General features: G+C 40.7%; 1 protein-coding gene across 11 annotated transcripts in view; it reads left to right on the top strand.

Annotated features, from left to right (window-relative positions):
- Positions 1-24205, top strand: part of MID1 (midline 1) — a 668179-nt gene that overhangs the window by 565705 nt on the left and 78269 nt on the right. For all 11 annotated transcript variants that reach the window (XM_027096545.1, XM_027096544.1, XM_027096543.1 and 8 more), the window contains one exon: positions 13212-13307. In XM_027096545.1, coding sequence (XP_026952346.1) covers positions 13212-13307 — 96 coding nt within the window. The remainder of the gene's footprint in view (positions 1-13211; positions 13308-24205) is intronic.

Genomic DNA, 24205 nt, shown 5'->3' with positions numbered 1-24205 from the left:
AAAATCCTGAGGGCAAAGTTTAACATGTTGGCTTTCAGCTTTATACATTTCGTGTCGAACGAAATCTTCAAGAGGTGCACTTACTCCAGCCAGTGCGGGGGAGGGGGGCATTGTATTTTCGTCAAAAACAAATGAGTTTGGGTTCTCTCCCCCTTTCAACAGCACTCAAGAAAAATTTTTTTAAACAGCATTTATAAGTAATCAAGAATACACTAGGGCAACTTCACCAGGACTGTTGTTGTTTTCCCCTCTGGCACATTCTGAACATCTGAGTTCTGTGTATGTTTTTATTAGAAAAAGCAATTTGGAATGGCTAATGGTAAAGGGGTAAAAAGCATGGATGAGTGAGGTGCACATCCATTCCCAAAGCTTCCCCCTGCCATGACGTTGCGTCATCTTCCCCCACCTCCAAAATTCTCCAGCCCTCCTTTGTCCCTGCGTCTTGGCTGGCACACTCTTCCATTATGCTACCTGTTCCCCAGCGGAGACCAAGGAACCAGGGGAAAGCCCAAGTATAGGGCCTGATGACAGAGACTTGAGTGATAAGATCCAAAGGTGTCCATGAGAAAGGCACATGACACACACACCGAAGGATGTTACAACATTCGTGTAAGTGGTTCTCAAACATTAGCACTCACAGGATTCCCTGAAGGGTTTATTAAACCACAGGTTACTGGACCCCCCACCTCTAGAGTTTCTGATTCAGCAGGTCTAAGAATTTGCCTTTCCAACCAGCTCCCTGGGGAAGCTGTTGCTGTGGATCCAGGAATTCCTGGTCTCTGTTCTAGACTCTACACATAGGACAAGAGGAGACTTCGTAATGCATGATTCTTATAACCGGCAGGTCTCCTCCAAGTTCTCTGAACATTGGACCGTTTTCTCCCACTGGGTTAAAAGCAACTGACTTTAAAAACATTTTTTAAGTGACATTCGTTCTTTGTCATTCCTTTTAGCAAAACACTGTATATGTAAATTAAAATATATTCCAGGGAAATGAGAGTTAGTTCATTTTTTAAATACAATGACCCTTAAATTGTCTTTAGTCATGTGTCTACAAACCAACTCTGGGAAGATGGCTTAATAATTTGTTGCAAAGCACTGCAAATTAAATAATTAACTCTCCAGATTGTTTTTGTTGTTGTTTTAACTAGCAGACAGGTGGCCATCCGTCAAAGAAACAATAGTAAAGCAAAGATGGAAGGAATTAAATGTTATCCCTGTGGTTTCCATCATTTCAGACATTTGCATTTTACCTTTTAAACCACAGAGGAGTTTCTAATCCTCAAGGCAGTTGTATTGCCTCTGGCCATCATCAAAAAATCTAGAAACAATAAATGCTGGAGAGGGTGTGGAGAAAAGGGAACACTCTTGTACTGCTGGTGGGAATGTGAATTGGAGGTTCCCTAAAAAACTACAAACAGAACTACCATATGACCCAGCAATCCCACTACTGGGTATATACCCTGAGAAAACCATAATTCAAAAAGAGTCATGTACCAAAATGTTCATTGCAACTCTATTTACAATAGCCAGGGCATGGAAGCAACCTAAGTGTCCATCATTGGATGAATGGATAAAGAAGATGTGGCACATATATATATACAACGGAATATTACTCAGCCATAAAAAGAAACGAAATTGAGTTATTTGTAGTGAGGTGGATGGACCTAGAGTCTGTCATACAGAGTGAAGTAAGTCAGAAAGAGAAAGACAAATACCGTATGCTAACACATATATATGGAATCTAAGAAAAAAAATGTCATGAAGAACCCAGGGGTAAGACAGGAATAAAAACACAGACCTACTAGAGAATGGACTTGAGGATATGGGGAGGGGGAAGGGTAAGCTGTAACAAAGCGAGAGAGAGGCATGGACATATATACACTACCAAACGTGAGGTGGATAGCTAGTGGGAAGCAGCCGCATAGCACGGGGAGATCAGCTCGGTGCTTCGTGACCACCTAGAGGGCTGGGATAGGGAGGGTGGGAGGGAGGGAGACGCGAGGGGGAAGGGGTATGGGAACATATGTGTGTGTGTATGACTGATTCACTTTGTTATGAAGCAGAAACTAGCACACCATTGTAAAGCAATTATACTCCAATAAAGATGTTAAAAAAAAAAAAAGAATCTGGGTAGGGGAATGAATCTATTCGTTTGTCATCAGAGTCCTTAAATTTTTTCCCCTAAATCTTTAATTTACCATATAAAAAACTCTTGTTTAATTATAAACATCTACAGTCTGCTTCTCTTATATTTCTGGGGAAGTAATGACTTAAAATCAACAAACCAAATTTGTATGCTACTAATACTGTTCAAAGTATAAACTGAGGTAACCACTCAGGAATTATTTTTAGACATTAGGAATACGTGAATGATTCAAGAAAGCATTCCCCTATATTTTCAAGTCAAAAAAGGCCTCTTAAGTTTCGTTTTTAACGTTTATTTATTTATTTTATTTTTGGCTGCGTTGGGTCTTCGTTGCTGTGTGCGGGCTTCTCTCTAGTTGCGGAAAGCGGGGACTACTCTTCATTGCGGTGCACGGGCTTCTCATTGCGGAGGCTTCTCTTGTTGCAGAGCACGGGCTCTAGGCGTGCAGCTCCAGTAGTTGTGGCGCACGGGCTCAGTAGTTGTGGCTCGCGGGCTCTAGCGCGCAGGCTCAGTAGTTGTGGCACACGGGCTTAGTTCCTCTGCGGCATGTGGGATCTTCCCAGACCAGGGCTCGAACCCGTGTCCCCTGCATTGGCAGGCGGATTCTTAACCACTGAACCACCAGGGTAATCCCCCTCTAAATTTCTTAACAGTAATAGTCTGTGTTCCCTGCAGAGCACTGTTTCAGTAAAGTTCCTGGGATTTCCTATGATACATTCACATAAATTCACAGTTCTAGTGTAGCTATATATAATTTTATTCCTGCACTTATTATGTACATATGCTGCATTACAAAAATATTCCTTTTATTCTGAATAACTCTTAAAGTGTAAGACTAGTAAATTGAGTACATGATTAAGTTTTGTACACGGTATCACAATCCATCTACTTGGCAACCTGGTTTTGAGGAAGAGTTTTCACACTTGGTTGCATGTTAGAATCTCCTGAGGAGTTTTTTTTTGGTTTTGTTTTTTTGTTTTTTGTTTTTGTGGTATGCGGGCCTCTCACCGCTGTGGCCTCTCCCGTTGCGGAGCACAGGCTCCGGACGCGCAGGCTCAGCGGCCACGGCTCACGGGCCCAGCCACTCCGCGGCATGTGGGATCCTCCCGGACCGGGGCACGAACCCGTGTCCCCTGCATCGGCAGGCGGACTCCCAACCACTGCGCCACCAGGGAAGCCCCTCCTCAGGAGTTTTAAAGATCCCAAAACCTGGACCTCACCCCAATCTAAGTAATTCATAGTCTCTGGTCGGGAAGGGGGTGTAGACCAAGCATGGTATTTGTATAGCCCCCCAAGCGAGGGCAGAGTGCAGTCCAGGGTGGGAACCACTCACCCAGTGGATGGCTGTCACCTTGCTTCCTTCCTTCCATAACTTTCATGTTGCTTTAATTTGGACTCAGTCAACTCACTTTGATTGGACAAAGACAGCCTCAGTCCTACTAAAAGCAGAGGAAGTGGCTAAGTAAAGGTGGTGAAGTGAGGGATGAAGGATGCAGTGAATTCAAGGAATCTGAGATTCAGACGCCTGAAACCCAAGGAAGGTTCTGTCTTTGAAGGTTACACAGGGCTGAGAAACAATGCCATGCTTTCACATTCTTCTTTGATTCTCGAGGCTGTCCCAAATGGGGAATTCTCTTACACAACATTGATTTTGTAAATTCTTAACAGACCAGACCCACTTTGGATGGAAGGGAATTTTAATCTATATATTTTTTTAGTCGAAGATTGTAACCTCCCTTGACTTTAATACTTTTTCCACTACCCAGATGGGGATATGACTTCTGTGAACATCATGAACCCTTTTTGGGAATGCCACAAATTCAAGAGCAAAGCTGACCATGAATTGAATTTTAATTCGTTTTCAGCAGCGGGTCCAGAAAAGGCATATTCCTCTAAAACTTAAAATTATTTTTTATATCTTTATTGGAGTATAATTGCTTTACAATGTTGTGTTAGTTTCTGCTGTATAACAAAGTGAATCAGCTATACGTGTACCTATATCCCCATATCCCCTCCGTCTTGAGCCTCCCTCCCACCCTCCCTATCCCACCCCTCTAGGTGGTCACAAAGCACCGAGCTGATCTCCCTGTGCTATGCAGCAGCTTCCCACTAGCTATCCATCTTACATTTGGTAGTGTATATATGTCAGTGCTACTCTCTCACTTCATCCCAGCTTCCCCCCCCTCCCCGGTCCTCAAGTCCGTTCTCTACATCTGCATCTTTATTCCTGCCCTGCCACTAGGTTCATCAGTACCACGTTTTTAGATTCCATATATGTGCGTTAGCACACGATATTCGTTTTTCTCTTTCTGACTTCACTCTGTATGACAGACACTAGGTCCATCCACCTCACTACAGATAATTCAATTTCGTTCCTTTTTATGGCTGTGTAATATTCCATTGTATATATGGACCACATCTTCTTTATACATTCATCTGTCGATGGACATTTAGGTTGCTTCCATGTCCTGGCTATTGTAAGTAGTGCTGCAATGAACATTGCGGTACCTGTGTCTTTTTGAATTATAGAAAAACCTAAAAATGTGAGGAAATAAAAATTGCTGTAGAAACAAAGCAAATCATAGTTACCTGTGCAAAGTTATCAGATCAAAGACTCAACTGTTTTAGCTTGAGATACATTCGATATATTCACTTCATTCAACATGAAGTATAGGTACTGGCTGAGAAAAAGATTTGGTCTTCCCACAGTATCTTAAGAATAAAGATGTAAAAAGAAATGTTTCCATTCATCGAAGGCTAAGCATCACCATGAGACATTCAGGTCTGGTAAAAATGTTTGATGGTATCAGTTCAAACCCTATTTAAGTAGAAAGGCCAGAACATGTTTGTTAATGAGTATCTGGCAATGTCATCATCTACTTAAGACAGAGAAAAGGGGATAAAATCAAAATTATTCAATCTCTGAGTGATGGAGGAAGTAAAGCTTGAAGTGCCATATACAAACAACGAGTATGACATCCATCAATATCAGATTTTAAAGACATTCATCATCCAGTGCTCTAAGGTCTCCTTTGAGGTGTATTTTATGATTAAGAAAAAAGGTACTGAGGAAAAGAAAACTGATGGAAGCAGCAATTGATGAGTAATTTCACATTGGAGGTGTACTCACAACCCAACACTTTACACTTATTTGCAGAATGGAAAGAACTGACTAAGCCTTGTGCTGTGCCTTTTTTTTTTAATTGAAGTATAGTCAGTTTACAATGTTGTGTTAGTTTCTGGTGTACAGCACAGTGATTGTTGTGTGTGTGTGTGTGTGTGTGTGTGTGTGTGTGTGTCTGTATTCTTTTTCATATTCTTTTCCATTATAGTTAATTACAAGATATTGAATATAGTTCCCTGTGCTATAGAGTAGGTCCTTGTTGTTTATCTGTTGTATACACAGTAGCTTGCACCTGCCAATCCCAGGCTCCTAATTAATCCCCCCCAACATGTTCCCCTTTGGTAATCATAAGTTTGTTTTCTGTGTCTGTGAATCTGTTTCTGTTTTGTAAATAAGTTCATTTGTATCATTTTAGATTCCACATATAAGTGATATCATATGATATTTTTCCTTCTCTGTCGGGCTTACTTCACTTAGTATGCTAACCTCTAGGTCTATCCATGTTGCTGCAAATGGCATTATTCTGTTCTTTTTTATGACCGAGTAGTATTCCATTGTATATATGTACCGCATCTTCTTTATCCATTCATCTGTCGATGGACATCTAAGTTGTTTCCACTTCTTGGCTATTGTGAGTAGCGCTGCCATGAACATTGAGGTGCATGTATCTTTTCAAATTAGAGTTTTCTCCAGATATATGCCCATTGTCTTCTTTACTCACTTTTGACCATGTTCTTGCTATAGCAGCCTTGATCCAACTTAAGATTCTTTCCTACTCTTTCCTGGTCTGAATCTTCTGCTCCTCTGAACAAAGGTTGCAGAGGAATTTATTCAGACGTTGCAGTTTACCGGTGATTTAATGCTATTTTTTTTTCTTTTGTGAGTTAAAAATTATTTGGGTATCCAACAGAAAGATCTTCTCCTGTAGAATTTTGAGTACCTGAATGATTCAAATTTTAGCCATACTCCTACACTCTCATGTTAAGCAAATTGAGTTACATTGAAATTTTTAAGTGGTTTGGAGCAATAGAGAAAATACTCTGTATTAATAAATAAGAAGGCCGTGGATTATTTTTTTAAGATTTTTTTTTTCCAAGGAGACAGCAATTTTCTGTAAAGGGCCAGTACTCAGTTTTTGTCATTGTAGCACAAAAGCAGAGAGAAACCATCAACGAATGGGAGTATCTGTGTTCCCATGAAACTTTATGGACAAAGAAATTTGAATTTCATATATTTCTCATGTGTCACAAAATTTTATCCTTCTTCTGATTTAAAAAAATCATTTAAAAACGTAAAAACCATTTCTACCTGGCAAGCCATAGAAAAATAGACAGCAGGCAGGATTTGGCCTGTGGGCTGTAGTTTGCTGACCCCTGGTTTAGGAGATTAAATATTTCCCCAACTTGAAAGCTCTCACTTGATCAAAATAACTAACTACTGTTAGTGTGTTTTCCAATAGTCCCATAATCTTTTCACCATGTAATTCTTGACTGACAAATTGGTCACCTCTCTTGAGACGACCCCATGGACCTGCTATGGCAGCCCAGAGTGCTGGGTTGAGGAAAATTCGAGAACCTGCCTGGGGCCAGTGACCAAAGAAGACTGCAGGACGGCTGCCATATTGGACCTTCATGGCTCTTACCCCTATGCTGTCATCTTACAAAACGCTCCCCGTATGTTCCAATGATAAAAGTCATAGTCATTTTCTCTAGAACATTTCTCTTAGGAGATCAATTTATTTTTTTAATAATCGAGATTTTCCTTTTGTATTGAATGAAAGATTCTTTAAATTGCATAGTGCTTTACAGTTTTCAAAAGTTTCACACACATGATTTCATATAATCCCGTAATAACCCTTTCCCCCCCCACCCCTATATTGTCCCTCTCCCCTTCCCTCTCCCCTCTGGTAACCACTAGTTTGTGGGAGATCATTATTTTTAAGTTCAGAGACTGCCAAAGCTTCCTAGGAGTCCAGCTCCCTTCACTCAATATTGATTCTCAAAACTGACAAATGTGTTATTGGTCGGTCGCTCAGCTCTCTTACTACAGGCAGAAATAGGGCCGAGGGATGACGAATGAACAAGAAAGGCCACTCACATCTCTAATGCCTGGAAATAAGTAGTCATCGTCGGATCTGCTAAAATTACAACTAAATGAATATAATTATACTAAGAGATTTATTTATCTCCGTTAACATCTGAAAGTTCTTCTAGGCCGTAAACGGTATTTAAAAATTGTTCTCTGTATATTATTGACTACCAGATTACAGTAATAAACACTGAACTCCTGACGATGGAATTTATAAATATATGGTGCAGATTCTGTGGTGTTAATATAGAAATATCAAATAAAACCTGACAAGGTAAATGCAGTATTGCATATCAAAATGGCTTAAATTGTCGTCCGTGGAACACTAGACTTAAATTTGTGTGCAGATTGGGTTTTATTATGTTTTGAAGCTCCCTGGGCGACCTGTCTTGCCAGGGCATTTGGAAATGTGAACTATCATAACCAATGAAAAAAGGCATTAAAAAATCAAACCAGCATAAATCACACAGATTTGCGGTCTGTCATGAGTTGAACCTGAAGATAGCCTTAAATTCCCGCAACGTAATTAAAACATCTTCAGAGTTTAGTTACATGTTAAGAATTTATGCTTTTATGCAGGTGGCATGTGTTAATACGGGTGTGTTTTTATATTAAGGATTGTGATTAAAGTTGGTTAGAAAAACACGTACGGATGGTGGCACTCGACGTGTTCATATCCTGGTTGTGCTGGAGGGGCGGTGTCGGGTGTCGGGGCCATGAACACAGTTCCTGAGTGTCACTCTGAATATTATGGAATGGAACAAGCCAGATCTGTGTTTGCCTTGAAAGGTATCCAGACTTAATATTATACTTTAAAGACATTCTGAAGCGTTGACTTCAGAATAAGGGCAAACATTCTTTAGGCCTGGACAAACCCGAAAGGAATTACTGAAATCTCCTGTTTCAGGCATACATTTTCATAGTAGTCCTCAATGACAAGTCATTCATTCCTGTAATCTGACCCTTAGGTACAGGTCTCCAAAGGCTAAAATGAGGGGTATTTTTGTCTGCTTACCTTGCTATTTGATTGGGTCTCGGTGTATGTAGAAGTACAAAGGTCATCTGTTAAGTTGGATTTACCCCTCTCAGCTGGTGTCCATAACCATGCCTCAAGGCTTGTATTGAGATGGGTTGTAAAATCAGCTATTCTGCCATGATTGTTCAGTGATCAACTCAGGAGGCTGAGTCTGGCTCCATGAAAATGCATTAGAAGTGTATGTGTTAAAACAAAAATCACAGGAAAAATTAGTCATCCTTTCCGGAGAAAGTATGCAGGGGAGCCTCACTCTTGAAGCAACACATGTTTTACAATGTTGTCTTTCACAGGTTTGACTTGTACCCAATCTTCTGCTTAATATGGAGAAACGAAATCTGACTCATTGCATCTTTACCTTTAGAAGGACCATCTTGAATTATGTATATTCCCCTTCGGTGGTGATGGCTTGGCAGGAGGGGGCGTGTTGAATTACAACGAATAGTCGCACACTTACAAAAGCCTCATCTTTCTCAACAAAGGCTTCCTTTCCCTTCATAAAGTAAAAGGAGTACTATAAAAAAATACCTGGGAGAGAGACAATGAATTAAGGCTAGGAACAACTTGATTTTAGGTAGAAATTGAAATAGATGTGTCAGTGATTACACTTCTTCATTCAACAATGTAGTATTCAATGTAGTATTGGCCTTCCCTGAGATCTTGTGATCTAATGGAGTGGTATGGCATCCCTTCAGAATGCTTCTAAACTGTCAAGTCCCTCTTCTTGGGTTCACACTCAACACTACCAGTGAGAAAAGCCTTAAAGGGTAGAAGTCGTTGTTTTAACAATCTATAGTAGTTGCTAAATGAACTTACTAGTTAGTTGATTTACTACATTCAATTTCAGAAGTGTTCTCCAATGAATATTCAGTTTTCCATGCTAATTGGTCCCACAGTGAATGTTTGAGGATTTATAATGGGAACGGACTAAGCCATGATGGGTATACAGCAGGTACTCAATACATACTGTGGTTTTGTTATGCTCTCTCCTTGGTAGTAGAATTATTTCCTGCCATGCAGATGAATTCCAGAGGGAAGAGCATGTTCCCCGGGCCCAGGAAGGAGCTTGGCCTATGGGCCAAATCTCCCTCACCACCTGTTTTGTTTTTGTTTTTGTTTTTGTGGTACGCGGGCCTCTCACCGTTGTGGCCTCTCCCGTTGCGGAGCACAGGCTCCGGACGCGCAGGCTCAGCGGCCATGGCTCACGGGCCCAGCCGCTCCGAGGCACGTGGGATCTTCCCGGACCGGGGCTCGAACCCGCGTCCCCTGTATCGGCAGGCGGACTCTCAACCACTGCACCACCGGGGAAGCCCTCACCACCTGTTTTTGTAAATAAAGTTTTATTGGCACACAGCCCTGCCCACTTGTTTACATATTGTCTATGGCCACTTTCTTACTAAAACAGGAGAATCGAGTAGCTGCGACAGAGAGCATATGGCCAACATAGCCTAAACTATTTACTACCTGGCCCTTTGCAGAAAAGCTTTGTTGACCCCTGTTCTAGACTCTGATGCTCTGCTGTCCAGTAATGTAGCCACAAGCCACATGTGGCAGCTGAGTGTTTGAAATGTGGCCGTTGTGAATCAAGATATGGTATGTGTATAAAACACACACCAGATGCCAAAGACTTAGTAAAAAGAAAGAAAAAGAATGTACAAGAGCTCATCAGTTTTAAAATATTGATTATGTGTTGAAATAATAATATTTTGGAAATTAAGTCAAATATATTGTTAAAATTAATTTTACCTGTTTCTTTTTAATTTTTTTTTTAAAAATATGACTATTAGAAAATTTTAGATGTGACTCCCATTTGTGGCTCACATTGTATTTCTAATGACACTGCTGGTTTAGAGCCTGGAATTTGGAGGCTATGTGATCTGTACAAAAGGTTAGAAAGAGGGAAGAGAAAACAGACCCTTGTATTAGCAAATATCTTTCAAAAGCAATACAATCTTCTGTTAATTTGGCTATTCCTCGTAAGAAGGAATACTCAAAACTAACAGATTAGGACGTCTATGGGAAAAGTTTTAGTTGAATTCTCCCAGAAGACCCTAACTCAGAATTCGAATTGGGAGGTGATCCCGGAAGCATCTGGAAGGGAGAGGGGAGGCGGAACAGAGAAGGAGAGGAAGCGGAAAGAGGGCATGGTCAGGAGCAGGTGATTGCCGTGGGCATCGGGCTCCTGCCCGTGCGGGCGCTCGGGAGATTTTCTGAGACACGACTCAGAGTGATCCCACCTGGAGGTGGGGAAGCTGGGCAGTTCATCCACCGACTGCCAATAGTTGCTGGATGAGGGCTGCTCCTAGGGGCATCAACCTCCCTCCTCCTCCCCAGCACCCCCCGCCCGCCCTGCCTGGGGCCAGGAAAAGCCCTGGAGCCTAAAGGAACAGGTACTTGCAGCAAAAAGCCACCAGCAAGCTTGAGAACGGTGCCTGCCGCAGGCATGGGGTTGGCCCCCCCGTAGTGTCGGGTACGGACACCAAACAATGTTTCACCCTACAATTCATGATTTCCTCAACAAGCATTTGTATAGTTCCTGGTGTGTTTTCATTTTCTCCTCTGAACTGAACAGTAGCATAAATGGGTGCATTTATTGTTTCTACACATCATGGATGGGAAAACTGAGCCCAAGCTCATTTGTCCAGGAGAATTCAGCTGGGGTCGTAGCCCCAGGCCCCTCGCTCTACATGTGTGGCCACTCATGCCTGACTCCTTGGACTTCTACAAAGTTCAGCTCCATAAGGAGATGGAAATGTATTGATGTTTTCGAGGTGAGAACAGGAAACTAGAACTTTTGGGGGGGGGTACTCTGTAGAATTCCTTAGATATCCATAGGGAAGTAGATACTTATATCTACTTTAGTCCCAAGACTCTGATGCCAAAAAATGTTATCTCTCGTTTGCACAAGGCACAGTCAAAATCAAGGGGTTATGGGACCTGCCGATCACCACACACGAGGTTAGTGATACAGTTAAATTCGAGAAAACTCCACAGAAGTCCCCGTAGTGGAAGCTTGTGGATGCATGGTTCATTGAGGACTGGATTTGTTTCCCTGCCCATTACCCGGGCTGTCTTGAAAAGTGTTGTCAGTCCCTTTGGTACCTCTTGGAAACAAGTCTCTCTCTCAGCTTCATTTCCCTTTATTATACTTCTAAGTGACTTGGTAATTCTTTGCGGGCTTCAGTAACACTTGTACTATTTAAATTCGAATAACCCCAAAGGATCTAGATAGGTCAATGTGTTTAAACCACAGGCTTTAGTCTGCATATTAGTTGATTAAAAACAGATTTTATACATGATGTATCCTTAATAAAGGGAGGGAAAAGCAAGCAGATGTTTGTAAAGTCTAAATGTGTTAGATTATATTTATTTGAATCTCTTGCTGACTAGCTTAAGAAGTCATACCTAGGACAATTGAACTTTAAACAGTTTCATGATGTATTTCCCTGGTAATTTCCTGCTCTGAAGGGTCAGCCAAAAAGAAAAGTAAAAGGATTCCCTAAGACGAACATACAAAAAGAAGTTGACAAATATACCATCAAGTGGTCACATCTAAGTCAAAGACACTGAATAATGGAAGGCGTCGAAATTATTCTCTAGTCTCGGACCATAAAGTGGTTGCACTTTGTTTAATTCAAGCAGTAGAAAAACATTTGGCTTTTGTGCTGGTGGTAAAGAGCTTTGAAAGCAAGTTTTTCGTTGATGCAAACATGAGGTCATTAAGTTGCACCTAAATCACTCTGTCTGGTTCATTCTCTGACTTTTTGTGGTATCCCACCCTTCAGGGGAGAAACGATTCTTTTTCTCCCTTAAAATATTTATATTTGAGACACTTTGAGGGTCTCAAAGTCGAAATGGAAGATTTCCTGTTGCTCTTCCAGTCCAGATGAAATAATGCCCCAAACCTCCCTCTGAGTTCTGAACACATGAGAATTACAGATAAAATATTTTAAAATGGATTTTAAAGAATAATAACCAAGCTTAAACATAAGTGGAAAGTCTCCAAGGATCAGAAATGAAAGGAAATGCAGACATGAGAAGGGGGGAAGAGCGAGGGGGCAGTGGGGACCTGAGGGGAAACATGGTGGAGTATGTGGCAGCAGAAATGAACACAACATTGTAAATCAACTATACTTCAATAAACTAAATTTCAAAAAATGTCGATGTTCTAAAGGAACAGGGAATAGTTCTAGATTCTTAAGGAGAACAGTGATGTGAAAAATGTAGCAGTGAAGGAAATTTGATCTGGCATTGATAGGTTGATAGGCAAAGAACAGAAGCGTGTACAATGAAACGTATTATGAGTAAACGTGTATGATGAGGACTTCTTATCAATGCCTATAAATGACCATAGTGTCATCAATAGCTGGACAGTTCAGACCTTCTTCCCACGGATTGACCTCAGCCTGCCCATAAGATGGTAAATTCTAAAAATCCAACAGTAGTTGATTTGATGTGGGAATATATTCTTTCTATTATTGCCATTTCTGATTCAGGTAAAGGAACTAGAAATCCAATTACCTCTTTTCTCCCTCGTTCACAACCTGGAAATAACCTATGACTAATTATTCAGTGAAATATGCCTGAGTTCGTACAGGAAGCAGGAACAAAAAGAGTGAGATCTGAACATTTTGAAAATAATCTTTTACACTGTGACTTTTCAAAATCCAGTTTAAATCTATAAGTACTTGAAACTGTGTAGATTTCATTGAGATTTCTTTAAAAATGTATCCATTTTCCTGAGTATGAGTAATTTTGTATATACTAAAGTATTAAAAGTATGCAGAATAAGATTTTCCTCTCTTTTTTTTGAACAGCAAAACTTAGAGAGTAACCTCACCAACCTTATTAAGAGGAACACGGAACTGGAGACGCTCTTGGCTAAACTCATCCAAACATGTCAACATGTGGAGGTGAGTATCTCTGTGTGCTGTTTTTCATATGAAAACTGCTTGATCACGGTTTTTATACCCTCACCCTTTATATTTCTCCAACGGGAATCCTCTTAAAGTCAGAGTTTTTGCGGAAGCTAGATATCCAACATGGATGAAATTAGAAGGAACTAGAACCTTCGAGAATCTCTCCCCATCCACTGCTTTGCTCTGCCCCCGCCCCTATCACAGCTCTCCCTGATCCAGCTTTCCTTAGCATTCCTAATCTTGTAGATTTGAATCACTCTTACAAAGAAGAGCCCAAAAAAAGCACTATTTAAAAGGTGTTGTATTAGTTTCTGAGGGCTGCTGTAACCAAGCACCACGAACTTGGATGGCATAAAACACAGACATTGATTCTCTTGCCATTCTGAAGGCCGGAAGTCCAAAATCAAGGTGTTGGCAAGGCCTTGCTCGTTCTAAAGGCTCTTGGGGAGCGTCCTTTCACGCCTCTTCCCACCTCCTAGTGGATGCAGGCAATCCTTGGCATTCCTTGGCTTGTGGCTCCATCACTCTCATCTCAGCCTCTGTCGTCACGTGGCCTCCTCCCTGTGTGTCTCTGTGTCTGTGTCCAAATCTCCTTCTTACAAGGACGCCTGTCATTGGATGAGGCTCCACCCCACTCTCGTATGAACTCACTTTAACTTGATTCCATCTGCAAAGACCCCATTTCCAAATAAGGTCATATTTACAGATACCAGGGGTTAGGACTTGGACATGCCTTTTCTTGGGGGGGATACAATTCATCCCACTACAGGTGTGTATTAAATACACCTTGGTTGTCAGCTATGTTTCCATGAAATTGACCACAACTGCAGCATGTTGGGATTAAGTCAAGAGCGTGCAGGCAGCACTGACAGCAAGGGCGAGTTGCGGAACCCAGATCTTTCTAACCCTCCGTCTAGAACAGATTCGATTTTGGCAGTGATCTTTCGAGGGAGCATTTGGAGCCTTGCTGATTTAACAACATTGTAAATAATAGTGAACAAGCATAATGTTTTCATTATAGGGTGAAGTGAATAGGTATTATAGAATTAAATGGATGAACAAAAAAATGATCCATGTGCTATATTTCACTTTTATGACGTGATAGCATTTGATGTTTAGGACCATAAGAAAGAATTATTTCTCTTCAGTTAAAAAAAAAAAGAAAGAAAAGAAAAAATTATCTGTGTTGCATGGCAAAATCTTACAAATGCATTATGGATTAGGTGATTATTTCATTCAGTTTCAGCTAGTTACTTCTTAAAGCATTAGTGTCTGGTTTCTATTATGGCCTTTAGTGATTTCAGAACAGCTGTCTCGCTCCTAATGCAATATTAGTATGGCTTGAACTTACAAAAATGCTGTTCACCCTAACATGTAAAATTACATTCTGTAATGCTCAGTAATTTCAAATGATAGACAGATGTGTCATTCACAAAATTTACAAGCAGATTCTATTTTTATTTCAAAAGATTAGGTATTTCGTTGACATACAGGCTTTTAAAATAAAGGTATTACTGAACTGATCGCAGCAGACTTTCAAATAGACACGTACATGCCATTAGAAGTTATTCTAGACAAAGAGTAAAGAATATTCATTCCATTCACTCTTATTATTTCTGTATAAATCCTTTGGAATGGAAAGAAATGTGTGTGGGTGAATAAATTTGGTACTTAGGAGGTTGATTCTAGATAAAAATCAAAGAAAATTATAAGTAGAAAAATAATGATACCAGCAGTACCTATTTTTACGTGTGCCCTTATTCATAGTTATTCATATTCTCAAAGTATAATTTTTAAAAATTGAGCATCTAAATCTCATATAATAATCAAATGAGTCTGCCTCGAAATTTATTTAATCTTTGATGAAGGAATAAGCAAGATGATAAAGCTGGCTTAAAGGAGGATTCGTATCAGAGACTGATAACGTACAAACATGGGGGTCGGGAGGTAAACGAATGCTAGAGTAAGACAGCTAAATTCAGTGCAAAACTGGTTGGTGACCTAAGGGGCAATAAAATCATTACATTTGAGCAAACTAAGTTGCATACCATCAGTTTTCTCTAAGTTAACATTTAACTTTGCAGAGACTAAGCCCTCATCGATAGTAAATAGAAAGTCAAACTCCGTTACATCCCAGCCTGGAGAGTCAGATGACCCCTTCCTTAGGCTGGTTTCATGGAGTCCGCTCTAGTATGACACCAGAACGACTCAGTCTTCTTTTTTGCCTTATTTCCAAGATGTGGATAATTTAGCTTAACCTGACTTTCTCCTCTTCCTGTTCTGGACACTGTTGATCTCCGAGCTGTGTTCACTAAACACATATTTCTGGGTGAGGGTGTCAACTTTTGTCTGAGGTCAGTTACTTTGGTTTGGTAAGTGGTCGCACTAGTTCATTCCATTAGTGCATGGGGAGTGTCCTCCTTGTGTGTGTTGCCCTGTGCTAGGTGGAAAGGACCCTGCCCACACGGAGCTTACTATCTCAACTAAGATGAAAGAGCAATACCAAATAGAAAAATGAATTGCCATGAGAGAGGTTGGGATTATATACTTTGGAATTTCAGAGAAGTGAGAAATTTCTTTCAGCTGGGAGAGGTCATACACGGTGTGAGGCTGCCTTCAAGGGTATGTAACGTTCGGGCCTGTGGAGACACGGGAGAGGCACTGCTTGCAGGGCAAACCAAGGCATGGGGATGGAAAAATGAAGAGTTGTATGGACACAAAGCCAGGAGTTCATTCTATAGGAATAGAAAGTGTTTGAGGGTGGATAAGTAGGAACTGGCTTTGGAGAGATGAGGGTTCAGTGGACTTCAACATTGCATCTGAGTTTGAACTTTATTTGGTTTTGAAGGTTTAGTGAGGGCTTGAGGAACGCTGTGTAAATTTCACAATTACAATTAGCATCCCTCACTCTTTTCAGGAAATGATATTTTTGGTTATTGGGAAAATAGTATGGATATCTTGATGCAAAACGATCACACATCCAAGGGAAAATGCCCCAGCACTAGTAAGCTCCAAAAAAGGTGGTGGGATTTGTTAGGCCCCAGCATGACAGTCTTTTAAATCAGTGCAGTGGAAAAGAATTTCCTGGTTCACATCCTAGGTTCCTAGACCTTATTTCTTCCTTTTCCTCTGCCTGAAGCTGTCCTTGTGTTCGGGTATGAGCCTTCCAGGGGAAAATAATCCCTGTGCCAGCTGGAGCTAAAAACACTCAAAGCCCAGAGGCAACTCTCAATTGTTGTAAATGAAATCAATGAATTCCCACCAAATCCTGAGGAAATGCCACATCCTTATAAATCCACACCTCCTTCCTGGGATTCACTTCTGCTTTTCTTTAGAATGAAAAGAGTTTGAAGGTCTCCCACCCCCATCCCCATTGTTTTCATAGCTTGTTTTTAAACAAGCAAGTGAAATAGCTTTCTGATAGTAAGTACCAAATTTTTTTTTAAACTAGAGGACAGAGGGTATGAGGCCAAGGCAGTCTAGGACTCAGAGATAGAGGCATTGAAAAGGCAACATCAGGTCAACTCCCACGAAATGTTTGTGTAATTTGGTGGGATTCTAAAAATTAGTGGGTTTTAGCCAGTTTTGTTTTCTGCAAGGGAAGAATGCGATAGAAAATTGCCCTGGGTTGAGTTTGGAGTTAGTTATGGGGTGTAGAACGAGTCCATGAAAAGTGGTCAGTATTTGGATCAGCTGTAGCACTTCACATTTTTAGATCATATATGGACTATTTCTCTTCATCACCTCGTCTTCCTCCCCATTTTCTTTTTTTGTTTGTTTGTTTTTTTGCGGTACGCGGGCCTCTCACTGCCGTGGCCTCTCCCGTTGCGGAGCACAGGCTCCAGATGCGCAGGCTCAGCGGCCATGGCTCACGGGCCCAGCCGCTGTGCGGCACGTGGGATCCTCCCGGACCGGGGCACGAACCCGCGTCCCCTGCATCGGCAGGCGGACTCTCAACCGCTGCGCCACCAGGGAAGCCCCCTCCCCATTTTCTTTTAAAAATCAGAGGACCTAGTTTATTAGCTAAGCAAATACTTAGAATCAATGACGGATATCATATTCTCCACACATTCTGAGAATCGAGTTCTTTCACAGGGAATACAATACCCGGATATGCAATAGATACTCATTTTGGGAATTACAGGTAACCAGTGACTAAACCCACATTGAGATGGTAGAGAAAAACTATGAAAGGATGTCTAATTGCCATAGCATTTTGGAGAAGATAAAGGCTCAGCTGACTTCACCGTCCTTGCCCAAGCTCATCCTAGCAGGCCATTCTCTAAGCCAGCATCCCGTCAGAGTCCTGGCTTTTTAGCTTTTTAGTCCTTTGGCGTATCTTGCCTTGTTTATACTCACTTTTTTTGTGTCCTTTTGCCGTTGATTTTCACACCAAGTCTTTAAATTATTTTTTTTCTTTTATTTTAATAAAACAGCTTAAGAAGTGGTAAAAACTGATTAGGGAAAACAGATGTAGGTCTGTAAAAGAATTTTTCAGCCATTCACCAAGCTCTAAAAAGCATTCAAATGTAAACTTTGAAATAAGGAAAAAATTGCTGGGTTAAAAGAAAGATGAACCTTTACGTTTCAATTCATTTTGTTGTGTAGTTTTATGTCAGAGCATTCTCTGTCTATGGAAACCTTGACAGTTGCTCCGTCTAGAGCCACTGGATTAAGACCACCATCCGAACACCAGAGGTGCTGTTTGTATCTTGTGGACAGCTGTCTGATCTTGGATGGCGTGTATATGCTGGGGGCCAACTTGAACGTCCAAAGTCGTGATCCACTGTCACTTGCAGATAAGGGTTAGATTCCTACCCCACATGAGCCCTTGTGAGAACGTTCTCAAGGCTTATTTAGAGTCAGATTCTGAAACCACAGCAGACAACCCACACTCATTCACGGCTCTTCGTTCAACAGCTCTGGAATAAGGATAAGGTGATACTGCAAATATGGTGGCATTCAGAAACTGGATTATGAGAAGCCACTGTGGTAAAGATTGGTCTCTTAAGTTTAAGTCTTAGGATTCTCCGGACAAAGGAGAAAAGGAACTCTTGGACTACACAGAACTTCATCTTCTCTGGAGAGGATTCTTTTTTTAAAAAAATTCAACTATTGTTGATTTACAATGTTGTGTTCATGTCTGCTGTACAGCAAAGTGATTCGGTTATGCATATAGATACATTCTTTTCTTTGCCATTATGGTTTATCACAGGATACTGAATATAGTTCTCTGTGCTCTACAGTAGGACCTTGTTGTTTATCCGTCCTATATATAAAAGCTCACATCTGCTAACCCCAACCTCCCACTCCACCCCTCCCCCAACCCCCTCCCCCTTGGCAACCACCAGTCTGTTCTTTATGTCCGTGAGTCTGTTTCATAGATAGGTTCATTTGTGTCGTATTTTAGATTCCACATATAAGTGATATCGTATGGTATTTGTCTTTCTCTTTCTGACCTACTTCACTTAGTAGGATTATCTCTAGTTGCATCCCTGTTGCTGCAAATGGCATTATCTCATTCTTTTTTATGGCTGAGTAGTATTCCCTTGTATATATCTACCACATCTTCTTTATCCATTCATCTTTTGATGGACATTTTGGTTGTTTCATGTCTTGGCTGTTGTGAATAGTGCCGCTATGGACATAGGGGTGCACGTTATCTTTTTGAATTACAGTTTTTTTTTTTTTTTTTTGCGGTACGCGGGCCTCTCACTGCTGTGGCCTCTCCCGTTGCGGAGCACAGGCTCCGGATGCGCAGGCTCAGCGGCCATGGCTCACGGGCCCAGCCGCTCCGCGGCATGTGGGATCTTCCCGGACCGGGGCACGAACCCGTGTCCCCTGCATCGGCAGGCGGACTCTCAACCACTGCGCCACCAGGGAAGCCCTGAATTACAGTTTTGTCCGAATATATGCCCAGGAGTGGGATTGCTGGATCATCTGGTAATTCTATTTTCAGTTTTCTGAGGAACCTCCGTACTTGCAACAACTTACATTCCCACCAGCAGTGTAGGAGGGCTCCCTTTTCTCCACATCCTCTCCAGCATTTGTTATTTGTAGACTTTTTAATGATGGCCGTTCTGACTGGTGTGAGGTGGTACCTCATTGTAGTTTTTTTTTTTGTTTTTTGTTTTTTTTGCAGTACGTGGGCCTCTCACTGTTGTGGCCTCTCCCGTTGCGGAGCACAGGCTCCGGACGCGCAGGCTCAGCGGCCATGGCTCACGGGCCCAGCCGCTCTGCGGCCTGTGGGATCTTCCCGGACCGGGGCACGAACCCGTGTCCCCTGCATCGGCAGGCGGACTCTTAACCACTGCGCCACCAGGGAAGCCCCTCATTATAGTTTTGATTTGTGTTTCTCTAATAATTAGCAATGTTGAACATCTTTTCATGTGCCTGTTGGCCATCTGTACGTCTTCTTTGGAGAAATGTCTATTTAAGTCTTCTGCCAACTTTTGGATAGTGTTGTTTGTTTTTTTGTTGTTGTTGAGTTATATGAACTGTTGTATATTTTGGAAATTAAGTCCTTGTTGGTCACATCATTTGCAAATATTTTCTCCCATTCTGTAGGTTGTCTTTTCGTTTTGTTTGTGGTTTCCTTTGCTGTGCAAAAGCTTGTAAGTTTGATTAGGTTCCATTTGTTTATTTGTGTTTATATTTCTATTGCCTTGGGAAACTGACCTAAGAAAACATTGGTATAATTTATGTCAGAGAATGTCTCGCCTATGTTTTCTAGGAGTTTTATGGTGTCATGTCTTACGTTTAAGTCTTTAAGGCATTTTGAGTTTATTTTTCTGTATGGTAAGAGGGTGAGTTCTAACTTCATTGATTCACATGTGGCTGTCCAACTTTCTCAGCACCACTTGCTGAAGAGACTGCCTTTTTCCCATTGTATATTCTTGCCTCCTTTGTTGAAGATTAATTGACTGTAGGTGTGTGGGTTTATTTCTGGGTTCTCTGTTCTGTTCCATTGATCCATATGTCTGTTTTTGTGCCAGTACCATGCTGTTTTGATTACTGTAGCTTTGTAGTAGTATTGTCTGAAGTCTGGGAGGGTTATGCCTCCTACTTTGTTCTCTTTCTTCAGCATTGCTTTGGCGATTCTGGGTCTTTTATAGTTCCATATGAATTTTAGGATTATTTTTTCTAGTCCTGTGAAAAAATGTCATGGGTATTTTGATAGGGATCATATTAAATCTGTAGATTGCTTTGGGTAGTATGGCCATTTTAACAATATTCCTCCAATCCAAGAGCATGGGATATCTTTCCATGTCTTTGAATCATGAGAAGATTCATTTTTGGCTACTGCACGTGTTTAATGGCTTTGTATCCAGTTTACTCAACCAAGGTTGCTAAAATCGACAACTCAAGAAGCAAATTTAGCTTTTCTCAGTGGAGATTAAATTTAACTTGTTTATTAAGGTAGGATGTAACACATACTTGAATGTCTGTGCTCTTGCCGTAAAAAAATTGATTCATAAAGGGCATTGGATCCTGTTTCCTTCTTAGTTATATTCATGAAGAATAATGAGAAGACATCAGTAGAACGTCTTCCAGTATTTTGGAATAAGAGATGAATCTTATGAATGAATGAATATAAGGCTTAGTTACTTTGGTATTACTTTCAGAATAACGTTCCCAAATTTCAGCTTTGAAACTTTTTTTAAAACATGATCCAAACCTTTTATCATCTATAGCCTTTCCAATTTGGCTGGAATGAACTATTGTGTCAGATTCAGAATCCTACCGGGTGGTTTGTATTGGAGCGTGCTCACGTGTACCTGCCTCTGAAGACAATCCCTCTTACCTATTTGAATTCAGCAATGCAGATTTCCAAGGCTAATACTTAGATATGAAATAATCTGCCTTCATGGGGGAGGCCAAATGGTTGAGCGTTAGGAATGGAGAGCGAAGACATGGTTTTACTGACATATCTTAATGTAGTTTCTCCCCATAACACAGGAATTCTTCATCATGTCTCCCCTTACCCTATTCCACACACAGCCTTCTTGCCTTGAAATATTTAGATGCTTGACTAGAGCAGCAGAGTTGTTTCTGGTGTGATATAAAGAATAATAAGAATGGGTCATGACAGATTTTTTTAATTGCCATCATAGTTCTAACTCAGCTTTCACTTGAGATGGTGGTGGTTGGATGGATCCAGGTGAGACAGTCAGAGGTGTGAAAGGAATGATCCCAGGTGAGAAGGTGACTGTCAGGTAGAAAACTGAGTCCCATTATTGCTCCTGTGCCTGCCATCCAGAGACAAGTGTGGTCCCACCCATCAATCTATCATATGGTTACTGAACCAGCCTCTTTTGTTTCTGGGTCTTAATATCTAGTTTATAAACCAGCTATACTGCAATAAATTTTTTTTAAAAAGAAGAAAAAAACCCAGCAAGGTCCTACCGTATAGCACAGGGAACTATATTCAATATCTTGTAATAAACCATAATGGAAAAGAATATGAAAAAGAATATAGATAGACAGATAAAACTGAATTACTTTGCTGTACGCTAGAAACTAACACAACACTGTAAATCAACTATACATCAATAAAAGGTTTAAAAAAATATCTAGTTGAAATTATTTTTCTCGATATAAAATTGCTTTTTGTGATAAGCTGAAATGATCTCTGTATATAAGATTATGAGAAAAACAGGACACATCATCTTTTTACCTTTATTCAACTGACTTCTGTTTTTAATCGCTACATGTCGTAGGGAAAACTGAAAAGCTTTGTTCTAATTTTGAAACTCCCCAGCAAAATAGATGAGTCATGCATATCAAATGTTTGTTAACAAGAGCGCAATTGTAGCACTGGCTTTTTTTGTTTGGAACAGAAATATGAAAATTTAAATTCAGCTATTTAAAAAGCCTGGGGCTACCCCTGAATGTACAAGGCTTTCAGTGAGGACCAGCACAAAGATTTTTACAACCAAGTGAGGTAACTTCCTGGCTTAGGAATTTATGATAGAGCTTTTACTATGCTTTTAAAAGTATTTTCACTAGCTATAACAGCAGGTTCATATATATGAGGTGATGAAAACTATCATGGTAGCCTGATTCTCTGACTTGGCAAGCTTGGCAGTAGGCTGTGCTAAGTTCAAGGATACCTTCCATCTATTTACCCAGGTTAGGAAGATGGTGCCTTGTCCGTTCTTGCAGGTGTTAGAAAGAGATGGTTACTGTATCGAGTGGGTATAGCTCCACAGCAAGGTGTAGACTGTGGTGTAGGGAAAGCAAAAATGGTAGGCCTTATGCAAATGTATATGAGAAACGATAATGACCACTTGACAGACTCCTACTGTAACTTCCTGACTTCAATATCCTAATCGCCCTTTGAGGTAAATGTCACCACAGAAATATGACTTGAAGCCAGACAGAACAAGAATCGGCCAGTAAAGAAATGGGTTGAATCCAATCAAGTAGTAAAGCAACTAGAGTGGTTACCCGACCTCAGCTACCCAAACCAGGTGATAGAGTTGAAAGACATGATTAAAAATTCCTAGGGGGAACTCTCATGACCAGGAACATTCCCATCTGCTGGGGAATTGGAAACCCTGTTCCACCCATGATAGCGAGTGCCCAATGGGTATACATGAGTGGTACCAGCAGAACCAGTGAGCCTTCGGGTCTTTGCATTATTCTCAAATCTTTGACTGTTAATCCTTGACCTGGTAACCTCAACTTCTTTGAGATGACCAGTTTACTTCCTTAAGTAAATAAAGTTCTTTTTTCCCTCCTCCCCTGGAAGTTTGAGAATGATGTTACAACCAAAAAAAAAAAAAAATGAAAACCTAAATAATAGCCGTAGAATCAACATTTTGGGTTACAGTTTAGGACTAAAACACACGTTTGTATTTTAAGGGTTTGTAGCGTTAACGAGAATATGACATACTACAGAAATGTGACAGGTTAGCTTTGAGATTCTAATCTGAAACATGTCATTTATTTTAGACCTCTGATTTTAAGGCGAAAGCATAAAGTCGTTTGTTTCAAGCCAATGTTAGAATGTTCACTAGAACTTGAGTTTCACTACGTTTGTAAGTTTTTATTAGATTTCTGAGAGCTACCTAAGGACGTGGGAAGGTTTACCTTGTTAGGGTTTTAATTTTGTCCCGTTAAGCATTTAAAGTGGTTATAAAGTAAATTGCATATGTTACATTTATAAACACAATTTAAAATGTTACAGGAATTTGGTGATAAAAATCTGAACAGTGATTACCTGAGGGGGTGAAAATTGACCGGAAGAGGGGCTTGAGGATACTTTCTGGGGCAATGAAAACATACCTTGATTAAGCTGTTGGTAAGGTTGGTTATCAAAACCCCTTGAATTGTCCCTTAAGATTTATTTATGCATTTCCCTGTATGTAAGTTCTACCTCCGTTCTTAAAATGTGTACTGGAACTGAATCAACTAATATATAGATGGAAGTGACTGTTTAATGGAGTTGAGTCTGTTCAACTTGAGTTAATCAAACATTGATTCAGGGACCCCTGAGAGTGATTATTCTTGGTTTCATAAAATCTCTTGAATTTATGAATAGAATAATGAGATCCATAATTTCAACTTAAAAGCTTAAGGAGAACTGCATAGTGATTTGTTGATACAGGTACAGTCCTTGGGCAAGAATCCTCATGACCTTGAAGTGCACGTGTATTCCCTCTCCTAGTTGGTTGGACTCCTTGGGAAGCAGGACAGTATGTTTCTTTTCCTTAGAAAATGACCAGAAGGCCACTTGGAATTAAGTGGAGGGAAACACTTTTAAACACCTCCACAGATGTAGTATGGACAGTCAACCTAGGTCTGAAGATGGTGACGTTTTCGATATCAGACTCTCATGATACACACACACACACACACACACACACACACACACACACACACACACA

This window comes from Aethalodelphis obliquidens, unplaced genomic scaffold, assembly GCF_003676395.1.
Source record: "Aethalodelphis obliquidens isolate GAN/ISIS:26980383/991018 unplaced genomic scaffold, ASM367639v1 scaffold104, whole genome shotgun sequence".
NCBI classification, from domain to species: Eukaryota; Metazoa; Chordata; class Mammalia; order Artiodactyla; family Delphinidae; genus Aethalodelphis; species Aethalodelphis obliquidens.
The sequence above is the reverse complement of the archived record's forward strand: the minus strand, read 5'-3'. Positions and strand labels throughout refer to the sequence as shown.